At 41.8% G+C, this 27,548-nt stretch overlaps 1 protein-coding gene across 2 annotated transcripts; it reads left to right on the plus strand.

Annotated features, from left to right (window-relative positions):
* The first annotated feature begins 212 nt into the window (after positions 1-212).
* On the plus strand, positions 213-27,500 carry SNRNP70 (small nuclear ribonucleoprotein U1 subunit 70). Of its 2 annotated transcripts, none has more exons than XM_075839820.1 (10): positions 213-347; positions 11,862-12,017; positions 12,116-12,178; positions 12,523-12,577; positions 13,151-13,215; positions 13,618-13,680; positions 15,352-15,433; positions 22,098-22,199; positions 25,532-25,619; positions 26,418-27,500. In XM_075839820.1, the coding sequence occupies exons 2-10, from the start codon at positions 11,871-11,873 to the stop codon at positions 27,172-27,174; spliced, it is 1,422 nt and encodes a 473-aa protein (XP_075695935.1). In that variant the 5' UTR covers positions 213-347; positions 11,862-11,870; the 3' UTR covers positions 27,175-27,500. The 2 variants fall into 2 exon arrangements, with proteins under 2 accessions (XP_075695935.1, XP_075695936.1); XM_075839821.1 differs by lacking the exon at positions 213-347 and adding an exon at positions 531-552.
* Positions 27,501-27,548: the final 48 nt, after the last annotated feature.

Genomic DNA, 27,548 nt, shown 5'->3' on the forward strand with positions numbered 1-27,548 from the left:
GAAAAAAAATCTAGATTATATTTTTGGGCAAAATCGCCCAGCCCTAATCCACTTCTAAAGGTTATTAATTACATTTTATAGGGGGGGGGACCCGGATGAGGAAACGCACGCGAACTGTTTTTGTTCAACGTCACACAAGTGGAGGAATACAACGATCTGTGAAGCTCGGTTATAGATCCGGGAGGGGGCGTGGCTCTGTTCTATGGGCTGTTTTGTTGGCGCATTGATTCGCATGCATGACGCCTTGAGGCCCATTCACACGTTGTGCGGCCTAGCACTACTGCTAGACGGGAGAGAGCTGTGGAGAGCGGAGCTGTAGCGGCTGCACGGCGCCTCGGTGAGAGCGGGTAAGTTGTGTGAGAGAGGTTGTGGAGGGACGCGGTGTTGTTCTTGTGTGGAAACAACGTACTTACTTGAGGCAGTGTGGCGGGAGTGTAGGCCGCGGTCTTCGGTGTTGGGCGGGAGCATAGTGTGGTTATTTAGGCTGGTGAGCTGAGGCCTATGTGTTCCTGTAATAACCACCCCTCATCTAAGTGGATAGCTGAGCACTAGGTAAGAGGCTGAAGAGCTAATACGAGCACACCGGGGGTTGTTTCGTTCCATCCTAGGTCAGTTGTCCGGCATGTGGCCTCGGTAAAGCGCCCGTGGAGCGGTGTACCTCCTTGTGATAGGAGCGGTAGTGTGCAGGACAATGGCTGATCAGTAAACTTGTAAAATTCCGTGTAGGAGTTCTTTATATGCGTTGATGGTATATTTGGGTTCCCTTCGTTCTAGGCATCAGAGGGGATCCCAGTGGTTGGTGCCCCGTTTATCAGTCAATGATACTATATCTTACCCATATGGCATCAATGTTATTGAAGCAATCCCTTGATTCATCGATTTATGTTGCATCCAATAAAAATAAAAAAAAAGGGGGGGGGTTTAAAAAAATCTGAATTGCAAAATAACAAACTTTACGATATACATTCCTCGATTACTTTGTTTCCCAGGACGACCTTAGGGCCTTTTCACATCTGCGTCAGTGTTTCCGTTCTGCTCCTTCAGAGTACCAGGATATTGAAAATAGCGGAAACTTCGGTCCGTTTTCTGAACTGACATTGGCACTTAACGGTACTTATGGTGTCTGTCCTTTTATCGGAAACTAAAGCATGCTCCGCTATTGTTTCCGTTATTTCGGGCCATATCTGTGATGGCGACCCCTAACGAAGCCTCCAACGCATATGTGAACAGGCCCTTATGTGTCTTCTGACTCTACATCTGGTGATCCCGGCAGCCAATTGCTGGCCGCACCACTGGAGCTATCTCACCAAAGTCATTCAACAGAGCACATTTTCTAGACTGGGCTTGAGCTGCAGTACCAAACACAGCAGTGTGTATGGCGGAGCCGCTGATCTCGGATATACTGTGGAATGGCTACAGTGCTCCAGCGCAGTTGGACCCTGACGATTAAATATTGATGGCCAATCCAAAGGCCTAGTTCACACACAGTTTTTTTGAAACCAGAAAATTCTGCCTGCAGGTTTTGACTTGCCTGCACTCTCTTTGCCACGTTTTTTTTGCAGTGTTTTTCGGCCGCGGCTATTGAGCGCTACGGGGAAAAAAAAACCTGCCAAAACCAATTTCTCTGCCTCCCATTGATGTCAATGGGAGGGTAGAGACTGAAACGCAGACAAGAGCATGATGTTTTTCCACTCGCGGGGAAAAAACGCCTCCGCCTCCCATAAAAATTGATGGGAGGTTTTTTGGTGTGGTTTCCGACACTGTTCCTTACACGGTTCCTGTGTCAAAAACCGTAAAACAAAAAAAACTGTAGAGGAAGGAATCAATGTTTTAGTTATGGAAAACCTGTTTAAGGCTATGTTCACACAGAGTATTTTGCAGGAGGAATATCTGCCTCAAAATTCCGTTTGGAAGTTTGAGGCAGATTTTCCACTCCCTGCATGACGATTTTCGCGGCGTTTTTCGCTCGAGGCCATTGAGCGCCGCGGGCATAAAACACTGCGAAATACGCTTTCTCTGCCTCCCATTGAAGTCAATGGGAGGTCAGAGGTGGAAACGCCCGAAGATAGGGCATGTCGCTTCTTTTTCCCGCGAGGCAGTTTTATTGCTCGCGGGAAAAAGACGCCGACGCCTCCCATTGAAATCAATGGGAGGCATTTTCGGGCCATTTTGCGGTTTCCGCGTCAAAAAACTCGTCAAGACACTCCGTGTGAACATAGCCTAAAGAGGTTCTCCAGGTTGTTAAAGTGTAGCTAAACGTTTGTCAAACTTCTAACATGTCATTGTGACATGTCAGAAGTTTGGATTGGTGGTGTCCGATCACTGAGACCCCCACCAATCGCTAGAACAAAGCAGCTGAAGCCCTGTGTGAGCGCTCAGCCGCTTCGTGTCTGTTCAGCTTTTTCCGGAAAGCCGATGTATCGGAGTAAATCAGTGTAGCGGTGTACGGATTCAATCTAAAGTCTATGAGACCGTACACCGCTACACTGATTTACGGAAAGAGCCGAACAGACACGAAGCGGCTGAGCGCTTCAGCTTCTTCGTTCTAGCGATTGATGGGGGTCTCGGTGCTCGGTGAGCCCCACCAATCCAAACTTCTGACATGTCACTATGACATGTTAGAAGTTTGTCAAACGTTTAGCTACACTTTAAAATATTTTACAAACCGCTGCAATTGTCCTAAAATAAAACAGTATGTACTTGCGTATTCTTTCCCCTGGCGATCCAGTGCTGACCTTCTTGCATGTTGTACTTTTACTTTAAACACGCCCAGTTGGACTTTAGCAAGCCTCATTTGCATAAATACAAAAATGGTCATAACTTGGCCAAAAATGCTCGTTTAAAAAAAAACAAAAAAAAAACGTTACTCTTATCTACATTGCAGCGCCGATCTGCTGCAATAGGAGATAGGGGTTGCAAAATCTGGTGACAGAGCCTCTTTAACCCCTTCGCGCTCAGGTCAGTAATAGTACGTCCTGCTAAGTAGAACGTTCGCGCTCAGGTCAGTACTATTACTGACCTGAGTAAACACGGCGCCATTTAATCCCGGCGCGTGCTTGAGCTGTGATACCTGCTGTTTCTGACAGCAGGCTATCACAGCTTAGTGTGCAGGGACCGATCGCGGTGGTCCCCGCCGATTAACCCCTTAGAAGCCGCGTTCAATAGCGATCGCGGCTTCTTAGGGGTTAAGCTGTCATCGCCGGCCTGCTACACGATAGCGGGCCGTGATGGCTACTATGGCAACCAGAATCCTAACAATGGACTCTGGCTACGCCATCGACGGAAGCCTAGTGGGTCCCGACAAAGTCAGGACCCACTATGCTTGCTGTCAGCGAACAGCTGACAGCTCTAATACACTGCACTACGCATGTAGTGCAGTGTATTAGAATAGCGATCAGAGCCTCCTGCTCTCATGTCCCCTAGTGGGACAAAGTAAAAAAAGTGTGAAAAAGTAAAAAAAAGTTGTGTAAAAATAAGAAAATAAAAGATTTAAAAGTAAAAGTCCCCCTTTTTCCCTTATCAGTTCTTTTATTATTAATAAAAATATATAAATAAACAAATAAACTATACATAATTGGTATCGCCGCGTCCGTAACGACCTGAACTACAAAACGATGTCATTATTTATCCCGCGCGGTGAACGCCGTAAGAGAAAATCATAATAAACCGTACCACAATCACAATTGTTTGGTCACTTCACCTCCCAAAAAATGGAATAAAAAGAGATCAAAAAGTCGCATGAACCGAAAAATGGTACTGATGGAAACTACAGTTCGTTACGCAAAAAATAAGTCCTCGCACGACTTTCCTGATGGAAAAATAAAAACGTTCTGGCTCTTAGAATAAGGTAACACCAAAAGTGAGTGATTTATTACAAAACGTATTTTATTGTGCAAACGCCATAAGACATAAAAAAAAACTATAAACATCTGGTATCGCCGTAATCGTATCGCCCCGCAGAATAAAGTGAATATGTCATTTATAGCGCACGGTGAACGCTGTAAAAAAAAATAGAATAAAAAACAATAGTAGAATTGCTGTTTTTTAGTCACCACGCCACCTAAAAATAGAATAAAAACTGATCAAAAAGTCGCATGCACCCCAAGAAAACTACAATGGATTCCTCAAGGTCTCTAGTTTCCTTTTGGGGGGTTTCCACTGTTTTAGCACCACAAGACCTCTTCAAACCTGACATGGTGCCTAATAAATTAAATTAAATTAATTAAATGTCACCTCTACTTTGCTCTAAATTCCTGTGAAACACCTAAAGGGTTAATAAACTTTTTAAATGCTGTTGTGAATACTTTGAGGGGTCTAGTTTCTGAAATGGGGTGTTTGATAGGGGTGTCTAATATATGGGCCCCTCAAAGCAACTTCAGAACTGAACTGGAACCTAAAAAAAAAAAATGAGGCAATCCTTCGCTTCTTACATTATACTGATAATGAGCCGTGCCCACCCCGAGATGACCCCAGTTTTGACCGTTTGTATAAACGTAGACCCCTATTAGACCGTTTCAGTGCCCGGTTTTCCCAGCATTCACCCCCGAGAAGTGTATTTCTATAGATGAATCCCTGGTACATTTGAAAGGGAGGCTTCAATTCCGCCAGTACCTTCCGGGTAAGAGGGCAAGGTATGGCGTGAAGATGTATAAGCTGCGAGAGTGCATCAGGGTATACCTACAAATTTAGGATATATAAAGGGAAGGACACCAGTATTCAGCCCCCACAATGCCCCCCCTTACTGGGAGTTAATACAAAAATTGTGTGGGATTTGGTGCACCCACTGCTGGACCAGGGTTACCACCTCTACCTGGATAATTTTTATACCTTTGTCCCACTCTTCAACTGCCTCACTTCCATGCGGCACTGCTAGAAGAAATCTGAGAGGCCTCCCTAAGACTCTGCAGGGCAAACGCTCAGAAGGGGTGAGAGCAGGGCACAATCCAGCAGCAACATATTGTGTGTCAAGTACAAGACCAGGGAGATGCCACACCAGTACCCATGTACCTGTATGAGGTACCAGTACAGAGACCCCCAAACCAGACTGCATCCTGGACTACAATAGGTACATGGGAGGGGTGGACTTGTCAGATCAAGTCCTGAAGCCTTACAGTACTTCTGGAAGCGGGGCCACAGGCATCGTACCAGGGCAACACTTTTTAGGAGAAGTTCCCCAAACTGGCAAGAAGGGAAAAAGTCAAAAGAGGTGCAGAGTCTGCTATAAGAGGGGGATAAGGAAGGACACAATATATCAATGTGACGCGTGTCCCGAAAAACCAGAGCTCTGTATGAAAGAGTGTTTTAAAATGTATCATCCATCCCTTTATTTTTAATTTACCCCAGTTTTACTCGCTCTGATCCACTTCGCACAGCTTACCCCTCCTCATCTTTCCCCTCTGAGCCCTGCTGTGTGCCCAGGCAGCTGATAACAGCCACATGTAGGGTATTGCCGTACCCGGGAGAGCCAACATTACAGTTTATGAGGTGTATATCTCCGGTGGCGCATGCTGGGCACAATATATCGGACACTGAATTGGCATATATGTATAGAAAATTGCAAATTTCACTCTGCACCAACTGCTGCACATTATCTTTTACACAATACCTGTGGGGTCAAAATGCTCCCTACACCTCCTAGATGAATGCCTTAAGGGGTGTAGATTTTAAAACAGGGTCACTTCTTGGGGATTTCAACTGTACTGGTACCTTAGGGGCTTCTGCGTACAAGACTTAGCACCAGAAAAGCTCCAGTAGGCCAAATGGTGGTCCTTTCCTTCTGAGTCCTGCCGTGTGCCCAGGCAGCTAATAACAGCCACATGTAGGGTATTGCCGTATCCGGGAGAGCCCACATTACAGTTTATGGGGTGTATGTCTCCGGTGGCACATGCTGGGCACAATATATCGGACACTGACATGGCATATATATATAGAAAATTGCAAATCTCACTCTGCACCATCTGCTGCGCATTATCTTTTACACAATACCTGTGGGGTCAAAATGCTCACTACACCTCTAGATGAATTCCTTAAGGGGTGTCGTTTTTAAAACGGGGTCACTTCTCGGGGGTTTCAACTGTACTGATACCTCAGGGGCTTCTGCACACACGACTTAGCACCAGAAAATTCCCAGTAGGCCACATGGTGGTCCTTTCCTTCTGAGCCCTCCCATGGGCCCAAACGGCAGTTTATCACCACAAATAGGGTATTTCCACACTCAGGACAAATTGGGCAACAAAATGCGGTATTTTATTCCTTGTGAAAATAAGAAATTTTGAGCCAAAACTACCTCTTATTGGAAAAAATTAAATTTTTTTGAATTCACAGCCCAATTCAAATAAATTCTGTGAAAAAACTGTGGGGTCTAAATGGTCACAACACCCATAAATAAATTCTTTGAGGGGTGTAGTTTCCAAAATGGGGTGACTTCTGGTGGGTTTCCATTGCTTTGATACCTTTGGGGCTCTGCAAATGCGACATGGCACCCGAAAACCAATCCAGCAAAATCTGGGCTCCAAAGAACACATAGCGCTCCTTTCCTTCTGAGGCCTCCCATGGGCCCAAACGGCAGTTTATCACCACAAATGGGGTATTGCCGCACTCAGGACAAATTGGGCAACAAAATGGGGCATTTTGTTCCCTGTGAAAATAAGAAATTCTGATAAAAAATGACATCTTATTGGAAAAATTGTCATTCTTTTAATTTCACAGCCCAATTCAAATACGTGCTGTGAAAAAACTACGGAGTCAAAATGGTAACAATAACCATAAATTAATTCCTTGAGGGGTGCAGTTTCCAAAATGGGGTCAGTTTTGGGGGATTCCTACTGTTTTGGCACCTCAACACCTCTCCAAACCTGGCATGCTGCCTAAAATATATGCTAATAAAAAAGCACCACCACCAAAATGCACTAGGTGCTTCTTTGCTTCTGGGGCTTGTGTTTTAGTCCACGAGCACAGTAGAGCCACATGTGGAACATTTCTAAAAACTGCAGAATCTGGACAATACATATTTAGTTGTGTTTCTCTGGTAAAACCTTCTTTGTTACAGAAAAAAAATAGAATAAAATTGAAATTCAGAAAGAAAAACGAAATTTGCAAATTTCACCTCCACTTTGCTTTAATTCCTGTGAAATGCCTGAAGGGTTAAAAAACTTTCTAAATGCTGTTTTGAATACTTTGAGGGGGTCTAGTTTTTAAAATGGGGTGCTTTATGGCGGTTTCTAATACATAGGCCCCTCAAAGCCACTTCAGAACTGAACAGGTACCTTAAAAAAAAGGCTTTTGAAATTTTCTTAAAAATATGAGAAATTGCTGTTTATGTTCTAAGCCTTGTAACGTCCAAGAAAAATAAAATAATGTTCAAAAAACGATGCCAATCTAAAGTAGACATATGGGAAATGTGAACTAGTAACTATTTTGGGTGGTATAACCGTCTGTTTTTCAAGCAGATGCATTTAAATTCTGAAAAATTCTATTTTTTCTAAATTTTCTCTAAATTTTGCAATTTTTCTCAAATAAAGACTGAATATATCGACCAAATTTTACCACGAACATGAAGCCCAATGTGTCACGAGAAAACAATCTCAGAATCGCTTGGATAGGTTTAAGCATTCCGACGTTATTACCACATAAAGTGAAATATGTCAGATTTGAAAAATGGGCTCTGAGCCTTAAGGCCCAAACTAGGCTGCGTCCTTAAGGGGTTAACATTAAAAACTAACTAATATGGCCGATGCTTAGCTAGTCTTGTAAAGTCACAGTGGCTGCTCACGCTGTGGTGATACTTAGTATTATATGTCCAGCATACCAGTTCCCATAGACTTTGATAGCCAAAGATAAGCCAAAAGAGTGTTCTGGTATATTTCGGTATATAAATCGTAGTTTATTTCAAGTGGATGCTGAAAAAAAAAAAAGCGTTTTGTGCTTTATAATTTTTTTTATAATGCAAGTCAAGAGGTACAGGTATGAAGGTGCATCCATGGCAGTAGTTTTGCGTTCTTAAGTGATGGTTTCCCCACTTCAACTTGCTAAAGAGAACCAAGAACCGATATTCGTCTGAACAGCCGCGTGCAGGACTTCGACTTTGTGATCTATTTTCTTTTTCAACATTGCTAAAAATATTTTGAGCAGGTGTTGTCTGGAACAATTTACTTAATTTAACTTTATAAGGCTATGTTCACACGGGGTCTTTTGCCGAGTTTTTTGACGCGGAAACCGCGTCGCAAAACTCGGCAGAAACGGCCCGAGAACGCCTCCCATTGATTTCAATGGGAGGCGTCGGCGTCTTTTTCCCGCGAGCAGTAAAACTGCCTCGCGGGAAAAAGAAGCGACATGCCCTATCTTCGGGCGCTTCCGCCTCCGACCTCCCATTGACTTCAATGGGAGGCAGGAGAAAGCGTGTTTTCTGCCCGCGGCGCTCAATGGCCGCGGGCGAAAAACGGCGCGATCATTGCTATTCACACGGAGTATTTTGGGGGAGGAATATCTGCCTCAAAATTCCGTTTGGAGCTTTGAGGCAGATATTCCTCCCCCAAAATACTCCGTGTGAACATAGCCTAAGGCTATGTTCACACGGAGTATTTTGCAGGAGGAATAGCTGCCTCAAAATTCAGTTTGTAAGTTTGAGGCAGATTTTCCTCTCCCTGCACGCCGATTTTTGTGCCGTTTTTCGCCCGCGGCCATAAAACATTGCAAAATACGATTTCTCTGCCTCCCATTGAAGTCAATGGGAGGTCAGAGGCGTAAACACCCGAAAATAGGGCATGTCCCTTTATCCCGCGTTAATTTTTTTTTTTCTGCTCGCGGGGAAAAAAACGCCTTCACCTCCCATTGCAATCAATGGGAGGCGTTTTCCGACGTCGTTTCTATGTAAAAAAAAACTGAACTGATCCTAAGAGATTTGGATTTTCTTCATGATTTGTCGATATTGAATGCCGATTTGTAATTCCTGTATTCCCTCCAAATCAGGGTGAAGTCCCACGCAGTGGATTTCGCATTGCAAATCTGCAGGAATTTGTAGTACAACGCATGTGGATGGGGTTTTGAAAATTCAATCCAAATGTAATGAAAATCAAGCTCATTATGTTCTGGAAATAACAGCAGTTTTCACACATTCAATGTTATAGGGTGAAATCCACTGTGAATCAGCAGCAAAATATGCATGTAACACATGCATATTTTGTTGCAGATTTGCCGTAACATGCACATCGGGATATTTTTGCTGTGTGGTTGTACCCTTAGGCCTTATTCAGATAGCTGTGATATATACGGACTGTGTGTCGGCCATATTTTCCTAACCAACCACAGTTCATGAAGCCGGGCTCCTAGCGTCATAGTTATCTATGGTGCTAGGAGTGCCTCCCTCCTCGTGGGAATACTGTCCCGTACTAAAAACATGACTACACTATGGGACATTATTCCCGTGGGGAGGGACTCCTAGCACCATAGATAACTGATGCTAGGAGCACGGCTCCCTTTGGTCATCTGAGAGAGAGGCCCGACACATGGTCCGTATATCCCGGACCGATCACAGTTGTCTGAATAAGGGTATGTGCACACAGTGTTTTCAGGCGTATTTCAGGGCCTCGGAAAAATCGGAAGCAGAACGCCTTCAAACATCTGCCCATTGATTTCAATGGGAAATACGGCGTTCTATTCCGACGGGGTGTCTTTTACGCCTCATTTTCAAAAAAACGGCGCGTATAAAAACACCCCGTAAAAAGAAGTGTATGTCACTTCTTGAGCCAGTTTTCATTGCCATAAAACGCTGCGAAAAATGCTGGCTGCTTAAAAAAACAGCTGAAAATCAGGAGCTATTTTCCCTTTAAAACCACTCCGTATTTTCAGCCTTTTTTTTAATTAAATGTGTGAACATACCCTTAGGCCTTAGATTAAAATCATGTACAAATGTAGACACCAGCAAAATTTGACCAGTGGGCCCTGACAGTTTCATCCTCTGTTAAAGAGGCTCTGTCACCACATTATAAGTGGCCTATCTTCTACATAATCACCGGCGCTGTAATGTAGATTACAGCAGTGTGTTTTATTTAGAAAAACGATCATTTTTGATGGAGTTATGAGCGATTTTAGCTTCATGCTAATGACTTTCTTAATGGACAACTGGGCGTGTTTTACTTTTTGACCAAGTAGGCGTTGTACAGAGGAGTGTATGAGGCTGACCAATCAGTGACCAATCAGCGTCATACACTTCTCTCCATTCATTTAGTCAGCACATAGTGATCTTACTAGATCACTATGCACACACACACGTTACAGAAGTGTCCTGAGAGTTAATAGACCTCACCACCAGCCAGGACGGGATGTCTATTCACAATCCCGACACTTCAGTAATGTTTGTGTGAGATTTACAGCACAGCACATCGAGATCACGCTGGGCTGTCATTTACAGTGTGATCTCGCAAGATTACGATTGCTGTGCTGTAATCCTGCACAAAGTTACCGAAGTGTCAGGATTGTGAGTAGACCTCATGTGGTGACAGAGCCCTTCTAAGTAAGAGCTATAACTTTTTTATTTTTGCGTCTAGATCTCTCTATAAGGCTTTATTTTTAGCGAGGCAAGTTGTGTTTTTTAATAGTACCATTTTGCGGTACATGTAATTTATTGATTTACTTTGTTTAACTTTTTGTTTGGTGGGTAATAGAAAAAAAAAAAAGCCTACATTTTTCCACACTTTTTTTGCATCCTAAATTTACGCCGTTTACCGTATGGTAGAAATAACACTAACTTTATTTAGCGGGTTATGATTGCAACAATACAAAATTTATATAGATTTTGTATGTTTTACACAGTAAAATCTTTTTTTCAAAATGATTTGTTTTTGTGTCTCCATATTTGAAGAGCCGTAACTATTTTTTCTTTATTTTTTCTGCCGGTGTATGAAGGTTGTTTTTTTCTTTTTGCAGGACGACTTGTAGTTTTTAACGGTACTATTTTGGAGTACGTGCGACTTTTGATCACTTTTTAGCACATTTTTTTTTAAGGCATGATTCACAGAAAACAGCAATTTTTTGCTTTGTTCGCCGTGAGGGTTAAATAATGTAATAACTTTGTAGTTGGGTTCGTTACAGACGAAGCGATACCAAATATATGTAACTTTTTTTTTTTTACTTTTAGTTTTTTAATAATAAAGCAGTTTTTAAGTGGGTTTTTCTTCTTTTTTTATATATTTTTTTTTTCGTTTTTTATTTATTAACTATTAAACTTTTTTTTGTTTTTACCAGTCCCACTAGGGGACTTTACTATGCGATCGTCCGACCGCTTTATAAAACACTGCAATACTTCTATATTGCAGTTTATTAGTGCTTCTCAGTGTAAAATGAATAGGCATCTGCTAGGCAATCATTAACTGGGGCAGACTTGGGGGCCTTTATTAGGACCCCTGGCTGCCATAGATGCCGACACTCTGCGATCACACGCAGGGTGCCGGTGGGGTGAGAGGGGGAGCTCCCTCCCTCTCTCCAAAACCACTCCGATGCGGCAGTCGCTATTGAGCTTTGCATCTTATGTGTTATGAGCGAGATCGATACGGATATCGATCTCGCCCGTTAGAGCAGGGATGCTCCCAGCCCTTAGCTACCTCCGGTAGCTGAGCGCAGGGAGATTTAACGGCTCCATGCTCTATTTATTTATTTATTTATTTTTATTCTGATGCAGTGCCGTAAAAAGGCTATCGCATTGAAATAAAGCCTGTTAGTGGCTGCCGGTAAAAACACTATGGGGCGGTCACTAATGGGTTAAGACATCACTTGAGCTGTTTGTATTGAGATCTTGTCACGTGTTCTATGTTGAATAGTTTTTTAAGAAGTAAAATTTATCGGAAGAATTTTTTTTGTTTCTCCAGGTCTTCAAAATGACGCAGTTTTTGCCCCCCAATTTGTTGGCTCTGTTTGCTCCCAGAGATCCGGTTCCGTACTTGCCACCGTTGGAAAAACTACCTCATGAAAAGCACCACAATCAGCCATACAGTGGAATAGCTCCTTACATTAGAGAATTTGAGGTGAGTTCAATGAGGTTTGATCAAATGATGTATTAAATTATTTTCTCTTTTTTGAGATTCTTAAGTGTTCTTACATTTATTTTTTTCTCTTGACATAGGATCCTAGAGATGCTCCACCACCGACAAGAGCAGAGACTCGTGATGAGCGGATGGAAAGAAAGGTAGAGGCCTCATGTTCTACTGTATATCCGTAGTGTTCGTGACTGATTATTCTTCCTCTTCTTGTTCTTCTCCTGTTTATTAGCCACAGGGCATTCTGGGACACGTAATGTGTGTCACAAGCCCTTAAGTTATGGTGAAGTACGCAAATCATCGTGACGCTCCTTCTTTGACAATAAGTTTGCCGTTTTTAAGATTTTGTAGGTCTGTGGATGACTGCACAGGCGCTCTTGAATAGATAAATGGCTCAGGAGTTATTTGCAGCTTGCTACGGTGTAAATGTTTTTAATGTCTCAGTATTGCTATAAGACCTGGTATATATTGCAAACTATTTTCCCTTGCACAGAGGAGAGAGAAGATTGAGAGAAGACAACAGGATGTGGAAAATGAGCTGAAAGTCTGTAAGTGTTGTCTGAGCTCACTTATCAGTGTTGTATGCTATTAAGGCTGGTTTCAGTCGATCTGTTGGAAGACTAGTTTCACACTGCGTTTTGTCCTCTGTTTAGTGTATATTCTGGGAAGAGCTCCCAACCTATACATTAATCGGAGGCTGTGACCGTGACATCCTTCACCCACAGGCTTTAATGGCATCTGTTTGACGGATTAATCGTGAAAAACTCATGACGTATACATTAAACGGATGCCCGTAAAGTATGCCAAACATTGGCATATGTCACGTATGGACTAACATGGCAACCGTTTAACAGATAGTTTATCTTACAGGATACCACTGGATTGAATAGCGTCGTTTTCTATGCTATTCCATACTTAATTTTTTGCGATATACGGACAGAGGCCGAAAGGACACTTTTTTGTCCTCTGTCTAATGGGCCCATTTGGAGATGTTTAGCGTCTACGTCAGTTTTCCCAAAATACGAGCTAAATGTATGCGGAAATGCAGCGTGAAGCCGGCCTGTGTTTAAAACTTGTGTTTAACTGAAAACTGTCTTTTTTTCTTTTTTTTTGGCAACCAGGGGATCCCCACAATGATCCAAATGCTCAAGGAGACGCCTTCAAAACACTGTTTGTTGCCAGAGTGGTAAGTTTGCATGCTCGATACATCTGGTAGTAATTTCTAACAGGCTTTGTTTTCCACAAGTTATGTTTGCATGTGGCATAACAGTGTAATTTTAAACCTGTATTAACATTTTAATGTCACTTTTGTGATGTGTACGTTAAGCACACCCAATAAACCTAAACTAGATTTAAAAAAAACTTATTTTGGAACTTTACTTTTAATTACTGTATTGCTGAATGGTTTTGTTGAGGTGATAGATGCTGTTTATTATGACGTCTTGTATAATTGACTAGCCATGATATTTTGTAAGGGGTGTATTTGCTTGTTGCAGCAATTGTAATTTTTATAGCGATTTGTTGCAAAACCACAGCAATTTTGCTAAAATCCGAGCAATTGGCCACTCAATGACTTATTTTTTTTCAGAACTATGACACAACAGAATCTAAGCTGCGAAGAGAGTTTGAAGTATATGGACCTATCAAACGGGTATGGTTTTTCCCTTCAAATTGGTGCTTGTCCAACTTGCTTTAGTGTCTTGGTAAATTTACAGACCATCTGAAAGTTGGGATTAGAGTCTTAATCCCATGATCTCATGGTTGTTTTGTTTTTTTTTTACAAAGGAAATATGTATTCTTAGAGGGCCTTTTCAATGACATGTTGTCAACCCCTTAACAACATATGCTGTACATGTATGGCGGATCTGTGATACTGGGCCTGCACCATACTTTGCTGTTCCAGCTTGTTTTTACAGTTGACTCCCGCCTGCAACGCTCGGGATCATAGAGAACGCCGGTTTTGGCTGTGTAAATTCTTAAATGCTGCAGTGAATAGTGACCGAAACATCTGTGCAGATAGATGGAGGGGGCTCCCTCTGTCCCCCAATCGTGCCACCCACCTTTCTACTGAATAGTAGAGCACAGGAAAGGGCAATACATAACCATGCGATCCTGACGTTCCCTAGGTAGACTAAAAAAAAAACTGTAGAACTTTCAAAAAAATATAGTACGTTTAAAAAAAAAAAAAAAAAAGAATAATAATAATCGGTGTTGCCGGTATCGAACTATTAAAATATCATGTTTAACCTGCAGAGAACGGCGTAGGAAAAAAAAATCCAATACTAGAATTGCTGTTTTTCTGTCACTTCGCTTCCCCAAAATAATGAAACACAAGCCCTCACACTGCTTAAAGATGCTCTATCACCAGATATTTTGAAAAACGACTATTTTTGAGCAATTTTAGAGTTATGCTAATTTGTTTCTTAATGACCAACTGGGCATGTTTTTACTTTTTACCAACTGGGCGTTGTACAGAGGAGTGTATGAGGCTGACCAATCAGTGACCAATCAGCATCATACACTTCCCATTGTTCTAGCCCAGCTTCTTTCACTGCACAGCGTGATTGTGCACCGCGTGATTGTGCAGTAAAACAAGCTGGGCTGGAACGATGACGACGCTGATTCGTCAGCCTCATACACTCCTGTACAACGCCCGGTTGATCATTAAGAAACTAATTAGCATAAATCTAAAATTGCTCATAACTTGCTCAAAAATGGTAGTTTTTGAAAATAAAAAACACTTATCTAGATTACAGCGCCGATCAGATTATGTAGCAGATAGGGCATTTATAATCTGGTGACAGAGCCTCTTTAAACAAAAAAAAGTTGTTTTTTTGTTGTAAATCGTTAAACAATAAAAATGTGGTATCACCGTAATTGTACTGTCCCACATAAAGTTCAAGGGGTTATCTGGGTTATTAAAATTGATTGCCTATCCTTAGGATAGGCCATCAATGTAAGATTGGTCTGGGTCACCATATTTGTGAGGTTTTCTTTTTACTGGGGGGGTGGGGGGGGGGAGGGCTGTTCTGCAGAGCTTTCTTACATAAAATTGGTGATATTGGGACTAATATTGTGGTGCATGTAGAAAGAATATTCCAATTTCTTAATGAATATAGAAAAGCTTTGATTCACAGAACATTTATTAGGTTCAGTTAATTTAATTATTGATACTTCTTTTCACAAGACGTTTCTGTGAAACCAGTTCACCAGTAACGCAATGGTAAATTAGAACATGCAAATTGGAAATATATAAAACCAATGCAAAAAAAATCTTATTTTCGCTTTATTATCACATCCTATCTTTTTGTTTAACAAATAGATTCACATGGTTTATAACAAGCGTTCGGTGAAGCCTCGTGGATATGCCTTTATAGAGTATGAACATGAACGAGATATGCACTGTAAGTACCTCCTAATAAGTTATTCTGTAATGTGTTTTCTGTACGTCAGTGTAAATTAAGTAAAATGCCCTTAACTTTAAGGGCTGTTTCCAGAAGGTAAGTTATTGCATATGTGGGTACCCGAATTCCACTAATCCTACTGCTACACGTAACACGTGAGGGAAAACATATAATTTCTTAGGCATTCTGTATTGCTAAAATCTGACCCATAAAGTTACAGCTTGCACATAAATTACTAATGTGCAACTTATAACATTATCTTGTCCGTGTAAAGTGGAGTTGCAGGACAGTTTTTAGTTTCTATGAGACGAAAGTTGGTTGAGAAAATTCCATGTTGAGTTTTAGGATATGAGTATTGTAGAGAAATATTTGGGATTACTGTAACCCGGGTCCTACTGTAAATTGACAGATTGTGATGGGCAACAATGTTTTAATTAATGCCAGGATCTAATCTAATTTTCAAAGCAACAATTCCCCATAGTTTAATGCATCCTGTTCCCCCATGGCATTAAATCTAAAAGGACAAGTTGGAGTTCACTGTATAGAATACATTCTATGTTTGCTCCCCTTTTTCTAACTCCACTTGATGAGCGTAGCTGTAAGATCTCTTGCAGTAGCTAACTGTTGCCCATCTTTGTACTTTAAAATGTTTTATTACAAAAAAAGTCCATTGTGAGTGGGGTGTATTAATTTTGTGTTCTTATTGCCACTGCAGCCACCATTGTGATGGCAATTGCCACTGCTGGCTTGCAGCTGATGCTAATGCTCCCCTTTACAACATCTCATTGTATGGTTGGTATAAGGGTTTGTATGATGGGTAAGACTTTGCAGCATTTACACACGAGACACAGGGATGCAGATTAAACCATCAGCCTAGGTGTCAGTGAAGCTCAGGTGTTATAAACACTTATTACACAAGCATCATAACATGTGTACTAGGCAGTGCGTGAAACCTAGAATCTTAGCGATCGATATCCGGTAATGGTACAGAATACAGTGCATATGGCATTGTTTAAGGGTAACTCCATCCAAAATATTACATACTAGACATTTCATATTTAGTTGCAGACACTTATTAGATTTACTATGTTCATATAATACATTTTTATTTATATTTTTTTTCACGATAAGCTTATTTATAAAGTTCTAACAATATGTAAATATATCCCCCACCCCAAACATTTTTCCCACCTTTAGCAAGGTATGTATTACAACTGAGAACTTGGGGATACACAAGTGAGTTAATAGTTTTTACTCCATTTTTTTTTTATTTTTTTTTTTCCGTTTTCTATTTTGGGTGGAATTACCCTTTTAAAGCGGCTCTGTCAAGTCTCCTATTCTATCCATACACATTAGAGTAAAGTTGGTTGGACTGGCTAACTAATGTGTATGGGGGATGTCCCTACCCTCCCCCCGACAGCAGTTGGGGGAAGAAGGATTGGGCTTGTTTAGGTTTTAAAGTGCAAAATCCTTGGCCACGAGAGTGCCCCCCACTCAGGTGTGTCAGCAATAGCGGTCAGCCGAACGAGCATTCAGCCAACAGCTTTTGTAAGTGTATGGGCAGCTTTGGTATTTTTATGTTAAAGTTGTTTGAATGCTGCCTGGACTTGTAGAGAGTAGGTGCCTGTGGGTTCTGCTTCCCCTACCCACAAAGAGTGATCACTTATGAGTTTATAAATAGGGAGAGATGACAATCACTGTGTGAGCGTGGCAAGCAGAGCCCAATCGGGTCATAGAAAACGAAACATTCCAAGCTCACGTCCCCCTTCTATCCTATGCCCTCGAATACAGGGTACAATAGGAGGCCTAGCAGATCTGCTTTAAAGAGGTTGTCCTGGATTAGAGAAAACGGCAGCTTTATTCCAGACATTTGTGCCACACATGTCCACAGTTTGTGTATGATCGTGCAGCTGAGCCCCATTCACTCCTTAGAGCTGAGCTGCAATACCAGACGAGCCATAGACTGCTGTAGCGCAGTGTCTGGAAGAAAGCAGCCAAACTTTTATAATCCTGGAAAACCTCTTTAAAATTTCAGCTTTGGGTAATGTACCATGTGATCAGAGTTAGAGGGGTTCCTCTGAGCATGTCTCCTCCATACAGACTAGTAGTTGTAGTGTAAAGTACTGCAAGCCTGCTAGACACACACCATTACATACACAAGTTATGGCTAAACTGTTGAAGTACATCTACAAATATTCTCCATTGCATATATATTACTTTAAATGCCTATGTGCCCACAATAATTTATTTGTTAGTTACATTCAACTACACAGATTTGTCATAAGTTTGCTTGAAGTAGCATTGACATCTAAAGACATGGAATAGACATTTACAGTTTTAGAATCAGGCTATTGATTTGGACAATGAACCACCCACTTCTATTCAAATTTGTGGATTGCATATCTGGGTAAATTGCCCATAAGGCCAAGTTCAGAAGTAGCAGAATTGCAGTGTGGATTCTGCACCGCAAATCTACAGCAAAGTACAGTACAATGAATGTGGATGAGGTTTTGAAAACCCCATCTACATATAGTGCAGAAAAATCTGCACTGTATTGGCGTCATGCTGCAGAATTTCAAATCCACAGCATGTCTATTATGACAGATTTTTCACTGTGTAATTCACCACTTCAACTTCGGATGTGGGTTGGTGAGAAATCATCAGTCAATCCGCATGGAACACATGTAGATTTTGCTGTGGACTTGTGGCGGATCTCTTCTGCTACCTGTGGACGTAACCTTATTTTTGTCCAGTAATAACAAACGGTACTACTTGGAAAGGTAAGATTACAAAGTAAAGTTATTCCTGTGCTCTACCTTAAGCAACCCCCCTTAGAGGAACCGAAAATAGTTCTTCTGTGGGAGAATATGGTCCAAGAATCGTCATCCAATGGCCTATATAACCATACCTATAAAAAAAATACGTAAGTAAGCACGCCCACATTCAAATGCATTACACCTGCATTTGGGATCCGTGTGATAGGGTTTCCAAATACATTTGTGTGCATACGGACCTGGTAACAATAATACTCCTAAAGCGGAGTTCACGTGTGGTAGTTACTATGTCCAGTGGTAGTTAATGAAGGCTAAATTGAGCGTTTCTTAGGTTAAGTGACAGGAAACATTGGGAAATACATTCCTGAACTTCTAGTGTTTTTTATTTTTAAAATCTATGAAGCACTGTATTTTATGGATGAGGTTAGGATTGCTCTGCAAAACCGTGCCTAGTTTGAAACTTTCCACCATCCTAGTCTCTGTGGGTAACTGTGTGCCACCTTCCCTATTTCCATAGTCTTTGTGGGAAGCATAGGGAGCAACAGTTGTTAAATAATGCAGACCTTCTGGGTTGCTGTGTCATGGGCATATTGAGTCAGTCATTTTGTGACTGCTTTTGAGTGGGAACAAGTATTCCAACTCTTCCATGCCCCTAAGAGTGTTACTTGAGATTTTAGTTGCATAGCTCTGTACTTAATACGGAAATAGAACTTCAGTTAAGTTTTATAGTTGCAATAATGCATGCATAGATTAAAATGAGCCTGAGTGAGGAAAGGTGTAGGGCCCAGGTAAGCCACAGCAAGTGGAGTCATCCTTTCGCCTTCTCACTGGCGCATGATGCTTCAATCAAATAGAGGCAATAACGAATCGGCAGCAGCCAACCAGCAATGGTAAATCTTCACTTTTTTTTAAAGGATGAAGCTGAAGACTGCTTGGATGGAGAGGGGTAGGTGTGGGAAGTAGGTTTTTGTCAATGTTAAGGCCTAATCGAAGATGATTTTGATGTTGCAATCACGACAATCCTGAGTTCCTATTCTCGGTTTGTAACCTTTTGTCTGGGCCTTTGTCCCATCCTCGACCCTGCATACAAAAGAAACCAGTGCCCATTTTTTTATTTTTTTTTATATATTTCTCCCTTTTGTACCCTTTTATTCACTTCCCCTCTTTTTTCCAACCTGTTGATCTTAAAAGCAGTCTATCTTCAGTGTTGCTTTTGATCTTTTGACCAGTTATTTAAAGATTGTTTCCCTTTGTTTAAATTTTTAGCTAACGTAATATTGAAGAGTTTTTAGTCTCCCTGAGTTACAAATTATCTTAAGATAAACAATAAAATTTTGGTAAACCTGCACTTGTATGTTAAGGAATTGCATTATGAGCAATTTCCTTACGGACTATTACCGGAGTCATTCCCTCTACATGAGTGAGGCATTTTGGTATTGAGCGGCAGTTGGAATATCTTCCGCACAGCTGTTCTCATTGTGCCTTTTACTGTCCGTGCAGATAGCAGAGGAGCTGAGATTTGTCAGCACTTTACAACATTGCCTCTGCTCTCCATTGAGAGAAATATGTTTGTATTGTGTGGTGAGAGCAGCTGCAGAAGATTGAAGAGACAACTTTAAAATCAGATTGTCGCTGGTCTGGCTTCAGAAACCCCTGGTGATCGTCTGGTCATGTGTTTCCCTTGCAGCAGCCTCTGCACTGGAAATGTAGTATTGCATACCAGCCATTCAAATTAGTGGCCAACTCTGTAATTCATTAAGTCTTGCCAGGGATGCACTTTGCTCTGCCCTTCGTGAGACTATCTCTTAAACTTGCTTGCGGCTACTCTCCTTTGGCACCCAAATTCTCTCAGGTCCTGGAAGGGAACTGTTCTGGTAATAGAGGTATTTTACTGAATTGCTCATAATGCAGTTCCTGAATGTAAAAGTATAGGTTTTTAATAAGGTATTTTGCTAAATTCCATGTAGATCTACCATTGCAAATGTTAGTTTGGTGTCTTTCTAAGCCTGCATTTAAAATGGTCAAAATACATACCAGCTTTGAAGTGTAACCACACAGGTATGGTGATCAATATAACAGGAATTCAGATACAGGAAATCCCCTCATATCTGCCAAGCTTGGTAATCTTGGTAGAAGCTGGTAAATTGTTGCTGTATGTTTACATCACGCTTATGAGAACATATTGGTGTTGTCTATCTACATGCACATATGCAAGTTCTAGTTTAGCTTCCTCTGAATGGACAGCGCGGTTTGGCTAGTATGTACATTCATTCCTGCCAAACAATATTCTTCCGGCTGAAACGGCTCCGTATGCTATTTGTGGTGTTAAATCCAAGGAAAGGACTTGATATGGACTTTAAACTATGATATGGCAGATATTGGCAGTTTTGCAATTCGAAGCAATGAAAGGCCGTAAAGACTTAAACGAAGCCTATGTCTCTTAGCTATCGGGTGTCGATCCTGTTCTGCAGCTATCAACTGTTGACCATTTACTTAGAGCATGGTTATACCGGATTTATTTAGAGCAGCTGAGACAGGTAAGCTTTTCTCAGCTGTAACAAATGCATCAGACTTTTCATACAAAAAAAATAAATAAAAAGGACCTTCCAAGATTCAAACCTCCTTTCCCAAGATATCGTCATGAAATTCGTTGAATTTGAGGCGGTAATTTGAAAGTTTTTGTAAGTAGATTCATCAGGTAACTTTTTTTTTTTTTTAATTACTTTAGTGGTCTTGTCTAGTGCTTCTTGCTGTGTATTATTGTAGCTGTTCACTACCAGTGTGTAATTCTTTAGAGACCTGCAAACACTGAAGGTAAATCTAGCTGCCATGCACATAACATACCATTGTGGGCCCCCCCCCCCCTAAAAGGGTTACGTATAGTGCATATCCTTTAATATGTAGTGAATAGGAAACCTATGATTTTTATAACCTATACTTTCTCCTTTTCAGCTGGGTTCATCAAGTGGGGGACATGTTATAATGGCTGTAGGATTCCAGAAGTGGGCATCCATAACCCTTTGGAATTCTCTTTAAATTCATTTAGAAATCAAGTGTCTGTAGTAATATCATTCATTCTTTAACTGCTATCTGGGGGAATCCCAATGAACTTTATTCACTCATTTAGGATATTTTACTATGAAAGCCAAAACCCTCTACACACTGTTGGGGTGCAGTCACACGCGGCAGATTTTGTAGAAGAAATGTCTGCGACTACAAAACCGTTACATTCATCTAAATGGAACCTGCAGAAACAACCCCATTTAGATGGATGGGACAGATTTTCAGTCGTTTAAATTTCTTCTAAAAAAATCTGCCGCATCCGACTGCATCCTTTTTAAAGCGGTTGTATGAGAAACCGCCACTACTGTCCATGGACTGTCTGGTATTGCAGCTTATCTACTTTTAAGTGGATGAGATATACCTGCAATACCAGACAGCTCCTCCTCAAGAGTGGTGGTGTTTCTGCAAGAAAACTGTCGTGTTTTTCTAATTTCATACAACTCCTTTAATTTGATTGAAAGTCTTGACTCCTAATGAATGTTTGGAATAAGGGAAAAGTATTCGTTTTAATTGAAACAAGACCAGTGTCTTTGACAAGGCATGTTTTGCGTTTTAAAATGGGTGTTTCAGCTAGCACATGGCAGGATGCAGTTGCTGAGGAGTGCTGAATAATGGTGAGAAAATGGACTATATGATACGGTTACCAGATATGGTACTGCTGGCTCTAGTTAATGGCTTGATCAGCATGGGAGGGCAACTGCTTCATGTCGTGCATTTAGTATTCTGTTCTGGTTATTTTAGTTTTTTAAAGTATTGGGAGGGGGAGCTGTGTTCAGCACCTGGGCTAACTTCTCTTGTTCTGCCCTTCTGGAAACAATGTGTTACAGCGGCATACAAGCACGCAGATGGAAAGAAAATTGATGGAAGGCGTGTTTTGGTTGATGTTGAGAGAGGACGTACTGTGAAAGGCTGGCGCCCACGCAAGCTTGGTAAGAACATCGTTGTCAGTCACTGCCTGGTGCCTTGAAGGAGCTGCAGTTGTTAAACAGATGGCATTCGTTGTGCTGGGAAAAGCCATCATGAAAAATACTTTAAATGTTGATATTAAGTTTGTATGTGTAAGGCTAGGGCCACACGGCGACTAAGGCCATGACCCGGTTCATGTGGCCAAAGATCGTCGTGTCGTCCTGCCTTAGTATCGAGTAATGAAAGTCAATGTGAACGTGTTGTGGCCTGCAAGTTGCCACAAACACCACTTCAGTCGCAAGAAATCCAAATACGCTGGACTTCTTGAGTTGGTCGCAGCAATTACGCAAAGCGACCACATTGACTTTCATTACCTGCGACCCAGGCAGGGTAGCACAGCGGTCTTAGGACAAAGCCGCAGTGTAACCCTAGCCTAATTTCTAGAGCCCCAAGTTTGGAGGAGCTTCAAAACGATATTTAAAAAATTGGTGGTCATCAAATTCCCGAACGATTTCTGAATTAGTTTTTATTGATGGTGCAAAGAATCTCAATCGCTTGCCTGCTAGCCCAAAAAGAGGCTGCAAATTGTTTGAGAACAATGGAGCAGCTAGTAATATTTAACCCCTTAATGACCAGGCCTAAAAAGACCTCAAAGGGGTTTTCCTATGAGGGACATTTATGACCGGATATGTCATAAATGTCAGGTGCGGGTCCCAATAAAAAAAAAAGAAAAAGTTGAGGCTCCTGAAAGTCACGGAGGGAAAAACAGGAGCATTTTGCTGGTCTTTAAAGGGGTTTTCCCCATCAGACATTTGACATATCCACCTCTGGGACCCGCACCTATCTCTAGATCGGAGTTTAGGGGACCCCATTCTAGTTTTTTTTGTTCTCACGCTGACTTCCGGCCACTTCCTGATTACATGGTCGGGAGTTACGGAAACGGCGTAACTCGCTGATCTATGTGGTTTCCATAACTACTATACAGTTCAATTGGAGTTACGGGAGCTCAGCGAGTAACTCCCGACCATGTAATCAGTAAGTGGCCGGGAGGCAGAATGCGCACAAAAGGCTAGATCGGGGTTTAGGAGACCCCGATCTAGAGATGGGTGCAGGTCCCAGAGATGCGACCCGCATCTATTTGACATATCCTGTGGACGTTTCAGAAATGTCTGATGGGGAAAACCCCTTCCCGACATTTGACGTATCCATACGCCAAAGTCGGGTAGGGGAAGTATGGAGCGGGCTCACGGAGTGAACCCGCTGCATACGATGCCGGTGTCAGCTGTTTGTTACAGCTGACACCTCAGAGTAACTCGCAGCATCGCGCTCGAGCACGATCCCACTCGTTAAATGCCACGGTCAACAGAGACCGCAGCATTTAAATCGTTAGAAAGAGGGGGACGTCCCCCTCTAACAGCTCATCTTGCCCCCAGCGACGCAATCGCGGGGGTATGATGGTTGCTACGGCTGCCTGGGGGCCTAAAGAAGGCCCCCAGGTCCGCCATCTTTGTACACCTATTATGCCCTGCCTCCGGCAGGGCTTAATAGTTGCCTGTCAGAATCACGATATACTGCAATACATTAGTATTGCAGTATATCGTGCAAGCGATCTAACGATCGCTGGTTGAAGTCCCCTAGGGGGGACTAATAAAAAAGTAAAAATGAGTTAGTTTTTTTTTTTTTGTGTAACAAAAATAAAAAAAATATTAAAAGTTAAAAAAAAAAACCTTTTTCCCATTTCCCCCCTAGAGCATAGTAAAAATATAAATAAAAAAAAATTGGTATCGCCGCGTCCGTAAAAGTCTGAACTATTACAATAGATCATTATTTAACCCGCACGGTAAACGCAGTAAAAAAAAAAAATATGTAAACGCCAGAATCTCTATTTTTTTGGTCCCCTAATCTCCCACAAAAAATGCAATAAAAAGTGATCAAACCGTCGCATTTACACCAAAATGGTATTAAAACCTACAGCTTATCCCGCAAAAAATAAGCCCTCAAACCACTTAATCGACGGAAAAATAAAGTTACAGCTCTCGGAATTTGGCAACACAAAATACATTTTCTTTTTTACACTTAGGTTTTTACTTGTAAAATACAGAAAAAACTATATATATTTGGTATCGCCGTAGTCTTATTGACCCAGTGAATTCCGTAAAAACTACGCGCAAAAAAAACATGGAGGAATCGCTGTTTTTTTTTTTTTTTTCATTTTCTACCCCACAAATAATTTTTTTTCCGTTTCCTACTACATTATATGGCAAAATAAATGGAGCTACGAAAAACTACATCTCGTCCAGCAAAAATCAAGCCCTCATAGGACTATATCGACGGAAAAATAAAGACGTTATGGCTTTTGGAAGGTGGGGAGGAAAAAACGAAAATAAAAATCTGAAAATGGGCTGTGGCGGGAAGGGGTTAATAACCAGCCAAATATTCCAGTTTTTGCCTCCCTGACTTTCTGCAACCTTAACTTTTTTTTTATTATTATTGACGTGGCTATATGAGGCCTTGTTTTATGTGGGAGAAACAGTATTTTTTTCTGCGCAGTTTGGAGGTAGAAATTTTTTTTTTTTACTGTGCAAGTTATATCATTTAGGCCTCATGCACACGACCGTAGCCATGCGCACGGCCGTGATTTCCGGGTCGGCCGGCCATGAAATTACAGCCGTCAGCCGCCCGCAAATCGCGGGCGGTGCACATGGCCGCGGCCTTTATTTTCAATGAGCCCGGTCGCAGAACACGGCCGTAATAAGACATGTCCATTCTTTCTGCAGTGCGGGCTCCTGGGCCATGCCACGGACCGTGAAAACCACAGTCGTGTTCATGGCCCCATAGGAATGAATGGTGCCGCAATTCTCCCGTGGATTTTTTTATTTTTAATTGTTTCACACTAAATAACCCTAATGGCAGGCAAACTGAACTTTCTAGGACACCAGGGCAAACCGCAGAGTGAGTTCCTGGTCTTTGATCGCATCACCGGGTTTCCGGTGACGCAATCGAAGAAGGGAGTCCCCTTTTGATCATGCCGTGGTCACGGACCGGCGATCAAAAGGGTTCAACAGCTGGGGTTGGATTTTTTTTTTCCCATCCCAGCAGTATTCGGTAGCTGTAAGTTACAGCTCCTGTTTGGAGGATGAGCGCTCATCAGCCTCCTCTACAGCACTGCCAAACTGTCGCTGGAGCCTCCGGATTCGCACCACCTGATGTTAAAAGACAATTGTCGGTTGGGAAGGGTTTAAACGTCAATTTACACATTCTTTTCTCTCAATTGTAAGCCAGGCCAAAATTTATTTTCACTAATAACCAGGCTGTATTACATGTTCTGCAATCCTTAATTTCCTTAATGTTTTAGGTGGTGGTCTCGGAGGCACCAGACGTGGCGGCGCAGATGTAAATATACGGCATTCTGGCAGAGATGATACTTCTAGATATGATGAGAGGTGAGTATTCTAGCCATTGCCATGTTGGTGAATTCTTTCTTTGCTTCAGATGAGACTTGTCACTTAGTGACCACGAATAAGTTTTTTCATGCCATGCACTAAAGGGGCCTTATTCAGATACATGCGCCTTTTCTGATGGCAGCCGGGCTCCTGCTCGCAGCAGTTTAACCCCTTAGATAACGTGTTCAATAGCTGCCGCTGCATCGAAGTGGTTTGCAGAATGAGGGGGCCCTCTCGCCCATCATTTACTCGCGACTGCAATCTTAGGCTGCAGATGAGTTGCCATATCAGCGGGGGGCCTAGTAAAGGCCTCCAGCCAGCCCTGGCTGCATTTGACATAGGCAATCTTTTAGGCCATGCCTCTCAGTTTTTTACTGACAGGCAATAATGCTTTGGTGTGCTGGGCATACCAAAGCATTATAGAAGTCCCCAGTGGGACTAAAAAAAAAAAAAGGGAAATAAAATGTAATTTTAAAAAAATGCAGTTAAAATTTTTCCATGAAATGGTTTTAAAAATGGTCAGTGTAAAAAAAAAAAAAAAAAAAAAAAAAAAAAAAAAAAAAAGTACACCTGTATGGTATTGCTGCAATCTTAACTACCTGAAACCATAAAGTTAACAAAGTAATTGAACCGCAAGGTGAGCGCCAGAAAAATGCAAACAATGACCTTACCATAAAAATGTAAAAAAAAAAGTAATCAAAGTCCCATATATGGATGTGTTCTTCTGAATTTGTCGGCAATATATAATTTTTCAATAAAATGCACACAGTAACTTAGGGCGTTTTCTTCTTCCAACAGGGATCGTGACCGAGAAAGGGAAAGAGACCGCAGAGAAAGAAGCCGGGACCGTGATAAAGATCGTGAAAGGCGTAGAAGTCGTTCCAGGGAACGTCGAAGGAAATCCCGCAGCCGTGAAAAGGATGATAGAAAACGTAGCAGAGAGAAGAGTAGGGATAAGGATAAAGACAAGGATAAAGACAAGGACAAAGATAAGGATAAAGACAAAGATAAGGACAAGGACAGGGATAAGGACAGAGAACGCAAGCGTAGGAGTCGTAGTAGGGACCGTAAGCGAGATAGAGACCGTGACAGGGAAAAGAAAGAAGAGCGCGTTGAAGGCGATTTTCAAGAAGCTGCAGAGGCTACTAGTGAAGAATTGCAAACAGGTGATACAGGCTTGGATGTCCTTGAGGTGAAGCCTGAGCCAGAAGAGAAGAGTAGGGATCGGGACAGGGATAAAGATAGAGACCGTGATAGAGACAGGAGACGCAGCCATCGAGACAGGGACCGGGATAGGGATAAGGATAAGGAAAAGGACCGGGATAGAGACAGAGATCGCAGACGGGATAGGGACAGGGATCGGGAACACAAACGGGATAGAGACCGTGGTGACCGCAGTGAGAAGAGGGAGGAGAGAGTTCCAGATAACGGTATGATTCAGGAGCAAGTTGAAGAGACCAGCCAAGATATGTACTTAGACCAAGAGTCCATGCAATCTGGAGAAGGATATTTATCCACCGAGAACGGCTATATGATGGAGCCTCCTATGGAGTGACCGTGTTTAATGATAAGTACTCTCCATCCTCAAATTAACTTTTCTTCCGTAGCCAGACTTCTTAGTGTACATTCAAGAGCCACAGCCACTGTTCTCACTTGTGAATACAGCTTGGGTTCCCTGAACCGTAATTAAATGTGCAGTTACTAAACAGTAATGCTATTCACCATGAGTTTCAGACATCGCCATTGGAATTTTTTTTTTGTCTTGTAGGTGGGTATGTTTTACATGTTTATGTAACAAAATCATCCCTGAACTTGTGTAAAGTTGCATTTATTTTATTTCCTTTTTTACGGCCTCTCAAAAATAAAATCGTTTTAATGTTATTTTCGGTTAGGTTTGGTTATGTATGATTTCTTTAGTCATCAAGTAGT

This window comes from Rhinoderma darwinii, chromosome 10, assembly GCF_050947455.1.
Source record: "Rhinoderma darwinii isolate aRhiDar2 chromosome 10, aRhiDar2.hap1, whole genome shotgun sequence".
In the NCBI taxonomy this organism is placed as follows: Eukaryota; Metazoa; Chordata; class Amphibia; order Anura; family Rhinodermatidae; genus Rhinoderma; species Rhinoderma darwinii.